We start from the raw sequence: 11,690 nt of genomic DNA, 5'->3' as shown, positions 1-11,690 counted from the left end.
TTGTTTCGTTCTTCATCGATTTGAAGCTAGTTATTTGCCTTTCATCCAATTTTGATGCAACTTTTTCGAAATGTTTATCTTAAAAATACCGAGGTCGAGTTCGACTCTAGAATACCTGCTCTCAAAAAGTATGTCAACATGTCAATTCTTACAAAAATCATTGTTATGTTCAAATCAAGTATTAAGTGGTTTTTTTATGAACCTAAACGTATACACTATTTTCAAAATATATCAGAAAATGATATTGTTTTTCATAACATAATACGTAACAAAAAAATAAAATCCTAACATATCTTGTAAAATTTTCTTGGGATTGCAGAAATTGTCAATCTCTTGCACGACGGTTACATTACATTCTCTTGCACGACGGTTACATTACATTCACCTCTGTGATGGGCTCAAAACGGACTATTTTAATGAAAGCATCTCGTTCATGTCATCATCATTCCAAGCGTTCGTCGTGGAGGTAACAGTATACTAAACAATCTCTTGCACGACAGTTACATTACATTCACTGCATTGACGAAAACCATCCCATACCATGATATCTTATATCAGTCTTAATTCATTATTACAAAATTGATATGGTTTTCTTGATGTTAACAAACCTACATACATACATACGTCGAAGCAATGCCTAACGTCACTCAATAACAATAATGTTCAATTGTTTATATTTGTGAAGTGCGTGGAATGATTCCATCTGCGTAAATGGGCAATAAAATAGTTCCAAAGATTTGCATTAAAACTCGCAAGTTATTGCACGATGTATCGTAAATTTAAAATTCCAATTTCATTATTTTACGCCTCTGATCCTAAAAAATCCAAATCAAAGATACTTTGAATGCGTTTGTTCGGTTTTACCCAGTTTCTGGGCAATATGGCATGCTGAGCCTTTCGCAGAGGTGTATGTGAGAGCAAGGAACGACAACTCTGCGTGGAGATTGAGAAATTGTATGTTAGAGCATGAAACGACAGCTCTGCATGGAGATTGGAAAATAGTAGTTAACACTGTGAGAAGTTCGTGCCGACAAATCGACTCAAAAACAATTTAAAGGCAATATGCAATTACTTCCCTTAGGCACTGTTCGGTATACGTACAGGCATCTCGACAAACTAGCCGCTCGGATTTTACTGGGACCGATCAAAGATCGACTACAGTTCGGTCAACATGTACGAGTCTAAAGTAAAGACAAATAACGGACTCAATTGTAGACAAAAATAAAAAGCGCAATAACTTTTTCAATACTTTTTGAAATGTGGATCACTTAAGCATAATTAATGTTGTTTTATATCATTACAAATATAGAGAATACTAGGTCGGTGCCGAATAAAGCGAAGTTTATTTTGCGAGGCTTAGAAAATCTGAACCACGAGCCTTATGATGACGACAACTATCATAACGATGATGGAACTGACAAAACGGGTGTACAAGGGGCAACCAAAGCACACTTCCATTATAAATACGTGTACTACTTCAACGCACTATTATTGCTCTTTGGTTTTGAAGACAGGTGTTGGGTTAACTCCATAATGCGGTATTACAATACCATATGTGTACACAAGTGTGAACAACTGCAGTGCCCTCGGCGCTTTGTAACACTTTGTTTGAGAAATGGCTACAACCGTTTGATTAAAGTGTTTAAAGTAAATTAAAATCAGACTATTTAGAATGCATTGCATATATATACAGATTTGATCAAATTTATATAAAATACGAGAGAAGCAATTAATTGTCAGTCAATAAAAGGCTTTTTGATATTAATAATGATAAGATATATATTCATGTTAAGAATCAAACAATACATCAGTTGAGTAATTAGAATAAATGTTAGATTATACTTCTTATACATTCCTTTAAAATTGGTCGTTTATAACCTAAATACTTTGACAGCATAATGATGATTTTAATACAAAATCAAAGAATCATATTACAATTTAGTCAAGACAAGTGAACAACTAAACGTTAACATTTGATCATTTCTGTTGATGAAAAAGAGTCACAATAAATGTGCATACCTAATGTTAAACAGATATCAATTAAACTCTTTAGTGTTGGTATAATATATGCAGTTTAAAACGTTTCATAAAATGATCGGTTCACAGAGTACTCAGCTTTAAGCAATTATTATGCTCTTGCCAACGGCATATCGAGAGCGGAAAATCAGAAACATGTGTCGGGGAAAACTACTTAATCTCGAGAACTAGAACACAATCACCATTTGAATGTTCGTTGCAGGTTTAAATCAATGGCCTCTCCTTTCAATGGTTGGAGGTCTAATTTATGAGAAAATCATTGCATATATATACATCGTGGAGTTATAGAATTATTGTCCATGAACTAGTGCGAAAATGGTAGAAATCTAGAATAATAAATAGCTTAATAACTTTGATTTGATGTTTGATAGTGTGTTTTTAGTAAGACTTTTTATAGTTACGCTATTCGTGATACCGTACAACGACACACAAAATGATTGACCATGACACTTCGAAAAGAAGGCTGTGCATGTATTGGTCTAATAGTTTTTATTTTTATAACTTTAATCTGGAAATAAGTGTCTTGTAAATAAATATTGACGAAGTATTGACTATTTTAAATATAACACAAACGTGGATATTTTACTCAAATAGCAAGCAGACGTGAATTTTCATTAAGTATATTTGTTCGTTATCTACTGTCATTAAATGTATTAATCTTGTGTTGTGGCTATGTTTGCGAAATATGTAATATTGGCAATTAAAATTGCGATGCAACTGTGAAAGTGGTTAATGTTTATAATGCAATTTATTCAATATGTATAATTAATTTTATAAGCGCAAGTTGATGCTCATCAATATCAAACTAATTCGCCACACGTCAAGATCACCGTATAAAAGGCGTTCGAATCTCCAAACAGGTAATATCTGTGAACACAATCTAGGGAAAGATCAAACGTGAAATAACATCTGTTTATTCCTTTTTGCACCCGCCTGGCCTTCAAAGTAGTCATATAAATAAGACATTAAATGCTTTGGACTACGAAAAACAATATCGGATGTATTTACGTATTACATTATGCTTCTGGAATGATTCGACGACTGTCCTCCCTGTCCTATTTCGAGCAACAGTCTGTGCATTTTGTGAGATGTGATTTTCAATAATTAGAGACTCTGAATATAAATCATAACAAACACAAACCAATATGTGCTTACGAAAACCCTGATCCGTCGATATAAATACTATAAATATGGTAGTATGATAAGTTCTGCGCCTGTTATGGTCTTTTGTTTAATAAATCAGTTTTCTATTCCTAGGTATAAATAGAAATATCATAAACTTATTGCATCATGCAACTTAAAATCATGCCTGACCTTTCTTATATATTGTGTCTAAGATGAGAGCATCAGAACTCCGGAGCGGTAGCATGTACAAACGGAATAACATGGCACATCAACAAACGTAAGCATACAATAAATGAAAATCGGTTTGTAGCTACTCTTTATGTAAATTAATAATAAATTATTTTATGTTTTAACAACAACATTTTACTTCACCAATTGATACAAGGTCAATTGATCATCAAAGATAAACTTCAATCAACGACTTAAAGCCACGGCATTTTAGAAAGTAACCAATAAAATTGTATGTATATTACAGTCGTATACGACCTTTCTGATACGAATTGTTTAATGATCAAATAGAAAACGATACTTTACATACATTTACGAAACCGTGTGCAACGACTCATCTTTAATATATGATACATGTAAAATGTAACATACATTTAAGTTCACAATTTATATCTGTTATCGTATATATAGATATATATAAATTTGATTAATTAAATATATTCTTGCATTTTAATACATGTGTATTACTTAATGTGGAAAAATCATACCATTAACAATAGTCTTCACAATTTGCTCCTTACGCGTATGAATGTTATTTCTACAACAATAAAACGTTCTATTTGTACACACTTAAGCTTGTACAAGAGACTTTATTGATCTTTATTTCATCTCCAAATGTTGAATTAATTTGAACAATGCTGCTTTGTTCATTTTATATTTTATATTATATATCAGTTATGCTATTCAGATAACGTCTTTTATACTGACATTATCTCGAATGTCAATTATCAGATTGCGCGTTATAATTTTCAATATATTATTTAATATAATTAACACATTTTTTCACGTTCAAGTTGCTGTTTCCTTATATAGTCCGATATTGACGCCATGAAATATTCAATCTTCTGTTGAATGATTTCTCCGTCATCACCTGCCACCTTTTGACCTTTCCCTGAATTATTGGCAGCAACTAGTTTGATTAGAATACGTTTCCGTTCAGACCTAGGGAAAGCAATGTCTACCTTGGTATTCTCGTGGTTAACCTTCTTCAGAAATGAGACACTCTCCATGGCAAGTTTATCCATCTTGTTTTGTCTTCTTTTAATAACAATCGGATCTATTTTGTATCTTTCCTCAGGCCGAATGTAATTTCTTAGTAGCTTTCCTTTGTATGTAATATTTCCAATGCTTCGAACGCTAATATCTTGCATTGTTTCGGGGTCGAGGGTTAACAAATGCGCTTTCTGAGATCTTTGACTTTCTGAAGATCCATTGTTCGTTTTTTCTAGTCCCGTGTTACTTTCATTTATTTCGTTAACAACACGCACTGAAGCGCTAGCTAACCGTTCTGGTGAGACTGGTTTCTCTTTCGGGCTTTGGTCTTTTGATGCATGAACTGGTGAAGAAAAATTCACCCTCGACCTTGATCTGCTGATTTCTCGTCTCCTCTGTGCTTCCTGATAGTCTTTGGAATTTATTTCGTATGCCGATTTCAATGTTAACGGTGCTGTAAACATTCTTGATTCCGGTCTAACTGCCTTGATGAATAAATTATTCGGATTAATAGTTTCATCAAATGTGTCCATGAGTTTGTTGCCATCTATTGTGTCAAAGCCTTCATTTTCATCACAAATTACTGGAGTTACTTGAGTAATCTTTATACTTATCTCTTGCACAGCATCAGCGCCGCCTTTAACGTAACCTTCGCTTTCCTCTGACTCAGTTACTCGTTTAATCTCAGCGTTGTCTTTAGATCCAACTTGTTCTGCTTTTAACGGAAGAGGACTTATAACTTTTTTTACCTGCTGATCTGCGACACAGCCTGTGCTCGTGCTGTCAGAAATGTTTGGTAAATGATTTTTTTTAGAAAATAAGTTACTTTTCGATGACGCGGTGCGACGAGTGCTTTTCGACTGGTTAGTCGCCATAGACGTCACGGATTTCGGTGTTCGGACCGATGATGATCTAGGAGATGGGGTTTGGAACGCCGATGACGCGGGTCGTCGGCCACGCCGCCTCTTTGGTACGGGTATGACAGCGTCCTTGTATGCGACGTTGTACGTGGTTTCCATGACGCTGTATGCCCAAGGGCGTTGAATGCGACTGGCCAGATCAAATTCAACGTCCGTGATACAATATCTAGGAACCGGACTACCGCCGGTTGTCATGCGTATTTCACGGCACTCGTCCACCAGATTCTGGCGTTGTTTAGCAGAACTGTCGTGGAACAACCCCATGTCATCCTTAAGCTTATCAATCTTTACACGCAACACCTTCTCTTCGTACCTGTTTTTGGAATAGGCACGGATCTCGCTGTCCGTAAACTTTCTGCTCATCTTGGAACGCCAGTAACGATCTGCAATCCGCAGACGTAAAGTTTTAGTTCAATATTAACAATACACAACATATTGTTTTACTAGTTAATTGATGCCGTATATAATATGCATGCAATTGAAAAAAAGTTGAAAACGAGAAACTTAATCAAAGATATTTTAATTGTTGCATTATTTATTGTTTGTTAGAACAAAAAAAAAATAACAGTGAAAAGAATTCTACTGGTTTATATACCAAACGTATATCGACACAGCGAAATCCAAATGATCAAAACTAACTATATAATGCAAAATTTATATACAGTCTTGTTGATCTCACGGATTTCCAAAACAATGTTAACCAATTTAATTCATCTTTTTGAAGCATTTCACCTTATCGGGAGTCTTAAATGTGTTTACCAATCTCGACAAAAGACCTTACGTGAAAAATCACACTTACATCGAAAGAGGAGTATTGCGATTCTCTTCGGGTAGACTTGATTTAATAAATTGTTCATATATTGATAAATGATAAATCACCGCGCAACGGAATGTTATGAGTTGGCTTTGAACATATAGAACGACGTCCCGTGGGGAATCGGGCTTATGATTAATACGGGCAGACTTAACTATAAAAGCGTGAGCTTACTAACATAGATACCAAGGGTTAAGCTGTCATGCGAGTTATAGTGTGAGGGCCTGATGGGAGTTCTACTTTTTCTGGCACAATCAGCGGAATACTGTCGATAATTTTCATGACACGAACTGCTGTGTTTTTTCAAAATATATTACTTTGTTTGACAACTTTTATTTGGGACTTATGGTTTTATCAGGGCTGATCATGAAATATTAAGGGGATATACGGAATGGGATTTGTTATGTTTTTAAGTACTTTTACACAATGCATTCCATTAACGAAAATGATTTGATGAAAATGTGACAGCTATTTGAATTGGAAGAAGACTTAAGTCAGATTTAGAATCCGAATATGGAACAGTGGGTTCAAATAGGAAATTATTTATCTCAAGTGTTACCTTTCCTCGTGCATAAGAGTCCAATAAAATGCAGGTGATCGCATATCTTCTTAACCCATTTATGCCCAGTGGACTCTCCCATCCTTCTAAATTGGATCAATTTATTTCCAAAAGTAGGGGTGTCTGGTATATTTATTTCTATATTTAGAATATTTCTTACAGAAATTTCTTTAAGCAAACAGCGCAGACCCAGATGAGACGCCGCATTATGCGGCGTCTCATCTGGGTCTACGCTGTTTGCAATGTCCTTTTTTCAGGACGCTAGGCATGAATGGGTTAATGTATAATCAAACGTAGCATGATATCCATAGTCTACGTATACTAAGTCTACTTAGACAAACAAATGGGCTGGTTTACAACAATAATATTGAAAGGAGTTTACTGTCCGAACAAAACAAAACGCAGTATTTTTAACTGATTAAATATAATTGAGTTGATGTTTGTTGCACTTTAATTGCAGTGTTGTCGGCAACATCTGATTTTGCACGCCATGGGACATTTCTACGGGTGCAAAAGTATAGCCGTCATTTTTATACAATACATTTATTGTAATACAGCACGGTCGACTTGCTATGTCATTTCTTTCCAATATGAATAACAGTTGCAAATTATTGATGTCTGGTTTTCACTAAACTGTGGCAAAAGATAAACATGTCATATGAAACTCTATAAAACAGCGTTCGGGATTATGGTTATCGATATAATAGAGTTAATATCTAATTGAGCTTATCCGCCACGTGCCTTTAGCATGACGTGTGGAACGAATTTCTTTTGTAATTAAATGCTCACACTATATTAATTCGGATATGAAAATACCAACGATGGCCAACATGGTGCTCAAAGAAATCTGTTGAATTACTTACAAACTGCATACGCAGAGATTCCTCTGTTATTAATCGCAAATAAACCACACACAAAAATGACCAAAACGCCGATACACTCTTTTTGTAATTTAAATGCAAACTTGTTCGAATAATCGTTATTAAGAAGTATGTATGTTGGTCTCATCTACAAAGTATTGAAGTTCGACTTTATATTTCTAATTTTTATTTATATTTCAAATAAAAAATGTATTAGAAATAATGTTTTCACAGCGAGTCATCGTTCTTTATTGTTTAATAAGCAACCGTTTATCATGTTTGTGTGTATATGTAGTTTAAATTAACAAGCCTGCTTGATAAATTCTTCAAACTTTTTACCGTTGTTCATGTAACAATAAATAAGAAGATATAGTTCTTAATAGTTTAAATGTGAGAAGTAGTAAAATATGTTCTTCTTTTTTAAATAATTTCGAATGTTTTGTGGATAAGAATATTAAAGCATATATAACAAATAAATCAAACCTCAAACGTGCGTTTTTATTTCCGAAGAGTTAACACCTCCAGAAATTCTCCGCTGATTCCTAGTAATATATATTGGTGTCGCATTTAAAAATCCGCCGAAGGGTTATATCGTTCCGTCAAAAAGTCAAAAGGAATGATCAATAGAGGAGTATTTGAAGTTTTGTTGACGCATATCGACCCCGCGTTTTGATAACGAACTTTAAAATTATTATAATCAATATGGTATCATTATTGAAGTAAATTTCTTCTTCAAACATGATACCGATAGAAAATAAAGATCACAAAAAGGAACTTTGCAACTGTGAATTCGTTCAAGGGCGAAATAGTTGCTATTTCGCTAAGTAAATACAAATATAATACTGTGATCAGCGTTCTGCTAATATTTGCAGTCGTCTAAATGAAAAACGTTTTAAAACGTTTAATCGTCGACTATATTGCTTAATATTAAAGTTAATATTATTGTAACGCTTGCATATAATAAGGGTTTCTTTCAATTCGGATTTAGTCATGTCTACTTACAACATTTTTGTTGTTGTTTTTTCTTCTTTTAAAACCCATAATATGTAAACGGCAATTAAAATATATAATTATTCGTTTATGAATACATTTACTTATTCATTTATTTATTGATTTATTGATAAAAAATATTAATTTGTTAATTTATTCGTGTATTCGTATATTCATGTATTCTTAAGATCATTGATTCATGTATTGGTTGATTCATTTATTGATTGATTCATTTATTGATTTATTTATTTGTTCATTTATTCTTTTATTCATTTATTAATTTATTGATTTATTCATTTATTTATTTATTTATTTATTCATCTATTCATCTATTCATTTATTCATTTATTTACTTATTCATTTAGTACTGTATTCATGTTTTAATGAATTAAGGTATTTATTTATTTATGTATTAATGTATTAATGTATTAATTATTCATTTATTTTTGTATTTCATTTATTCTTTTATTCATTTATTCATTTTTTCATTTATTCAGTTGCCTTTTTATTAATTTATCTATTAATGTATCCGTCGTATGAATTTTTTATTGCTTATTACTTGGTTCTAAAAGGATTTTGCCACATACATTTTATATTATTTTTATTTTACTGATGTCAACCGATTTACTATATTGATTCATTGCAATGTATTTCTTAGCTATCATGATGTTGTAAAGCTACCTGCTTAATCATTGTCTAGATATCCATGCGGAAGATGTCTGCAAGAAACGATTTATACAGGTATGTATTTAATTTTTTTATTTTTTTTATTTGGTCAATTAATGACTTTTGCTTTAACCCCACCGTATACTTTGTTGCATTACAAATACCAGCTTCGAATGTCCATTACATTGTAATATTGAGTACTTACTGACAGTGATTGTATGTATGTTCATGTATTTACTTTTGCTTACGGTCAATTTACTAGAATGCCTTATTTGCTTTCTGGAAAAATAGAATTTAATATTGAATTGACCGTGGCTACACACTATCCTAGGTTCGTCTATTTGACGGGTCATCGTCAGAATCTTGCAACACCTCGTTTGCAGCGATGAACATTTGGACCCAACTACGGAATCCGGATATTTTTCTTGATAGTCGCAGATATATCGACTTTTGGGCTACCTACACAAGGGCGATAAATCGTGTAAAATATATCGTGCGTCGCTGCGACTGTCAAGAAAAATATTAAGTATCGCCGCGACTGTCAAGAAAAAGATCAAGTATCGCTTCGTGTGTCTAGTGTCACCCTTGATGAAAGAAGGGCGAGATTATAGATGGCACTATCCGGATTCCGTACCCAACCCTGATCCGTTCGATCAAACGTCATGACATTGCAACCTAAAAACATAAAAGAGAGTACATTGACCTCAGGTGCACGAGTTCATTCATGTATTGCTTTTGAGTTTTGACTTGTACTGGTTACATTTATATATTCGTAATAATGAAAAAGTATAGCCCTGAAGGATATTTAAATAGAGTTCGTATATCGAATCCAAGATCGATTTTCACAGTTAAACCTTGTTTCATATGTATGTTACAAAAAAATACAAATGCTGACTGAAACCGTATTTTTGATCAGTAAATGATACCCGGTATGTGGTCATATTGAGAAGTAATACAATATTTACAAAACTTGTTTACATTTAGTTGTTAAAGATTGAACAAAACTGTCCATTATGTGGGAAGTTTGGACTTTAGTTAACAATTGAAATATAAAAAGAAACTCAATTAAAGTGTGCCGGCGTTCTTCGTTCATAATTAATAATGCAAACTACCACGTGCAATGGTCGAGTTGTATGTTAAATAAAACATACATGCCAAAATACAATATCATCAATACTAGTGATATTTTCGTTGATTCAGTTTTATGTTGAGAAAGCGACCATTCATTATTCAAATCGTTTAGTGACTATCGCTAATGATGCAAACGGTCACATATGTCGTCAATATGAGTCGTGTTGTGAGAAAACGGGACATAATGCATGTGCGTAAAACGTCACCCCAGATTAACCTGTGCAGTTCGCACAGTCCTAAACGAGATATTTGCTAAGAAGAGACTTTCTTTAAACAGAAAATATCATCAAAGCGGAAAGTGTCGTCCCTGATTAGCCTCTGCGGACTGCACAGGCTTGTCTGGGATGACACTTTACGCACAAGCATTATGTCCAGTTTTCTCAGAAGACGACTCATATTATGGATTCATTAGGTTTGACAAATATTTGTAAATATGTCTTTCCCTGAGCATCATACTGATATTTACGCTTGTTTACAAGTATGGATCCTGTTGAAGTGTTTCAAAGCCTGACATTTGGGTAGTACCAATAAGTGTAAATACTGAGAGGAGCTTAAAAGTATGTCGGAACTGTTATTGTCAAATCAGAATATGTTTAGTTTGAATAAAGCAATCATACTTAAGTGTTTGAACTACATCAAATATTGATATATATAGGATCTGGCACGAGTTGTCATATCATACCATATTTTATTAAACGAGTTCAGGAATTTTGTTAGTAAGCGAGCCTTTGGCGAATTTCCTGGATGAGTTTAATAACATATGGTATGATATGACAACGAGTGTCAGATCTTTTTATCACATGCTTTTAAATGAGCAAATTAAATAAATATTTACGCAAACATAATGATAAATCCCGAACGTTGTTTACATTTCGTGACGTCATTTGACGTTGCAACGTCATTTCAGCAGAATAACAAAATGCGATTGGTCAATAAACGAAAACTAAGCCGATGAAAACGCTTAAAAATGTTGTATTACACATGCTTAACATAAAAAAATGTAATGGTTGTTTTACATGGGAAACAGGGTATAGCATGTGATAATTGTCGGTATGTAAACAAGAGATATAGCAGATATCTATTCATTTCCTGTCACTACAATTTGGAAGTACGCGCACAAGTGTGCAACTTTCTTATTAAGTATATTGAACATTCTAGCTTAGTAACAAATAGACAAATTAAAGCATTACAGTACTTATCTTTTCAATCTTTTTCTCTGTTTCAGACTAGAATCCAACAATGCCCTCCCCCCCCCTCCCACACACACACACTTAAGAAACGTTTTGAAAATTTAATAAATTGTATGTTAGCATTTTTATTTGTCAAATATCCGATGTGTATTGCTATTTTTAAATATACATTTACTT

General features: G+C 33.4%; 1 protein-coding gene across 1 annotated transcript; it reads right to left on the bottom strand.

Moving 5' to 3' along the window:
• Positions 1–3,576: 3,576 nt before the first annotated feature.
• Positions 3,577–8,162, bottom strand: LOC127851011 (uncharacterized). The gene is made up of 2 exons (XM_052384429.1): positions 8,020–8,162; positions 3,577–5,686 (listed from the first exon to the last, which is right to left on the bottom strand). The coding sequence occupies exon 2, from the start codon at positions 5,664–5,666 to the stop codon at positions 4,161–4,163; it is 1,506 nt and encodes a 501-aa protein (XP_052240389.1). The 5' UTR covers positions 5,667–5,686; positions 8,020–8,162; the 3' UTR covers positions 3,577–4,160.
• Positions 8,163–11,690: the final 3,528 nt, after the last annotated feature.

Source organism: Dreissena polymorpha, chromosome 11, assembly GCF_020536995.1.
Source record: "Dreissena polymorpha isolate Duluth1 chromosome 11, UMN_Dpol_1.0, whole genome shotgun sequence".
NCBI lineage: Eukaryota > Metazoa > Mollusca > Bivalvia > Myida > Dreissenidae > Dreissena > Dreissena polymorpha.
The sequence above is the reverse complement of the archived record's forward strand: the minus strand, read 5'-3'. Positions and strand labels throughout refer to the sequence as shown.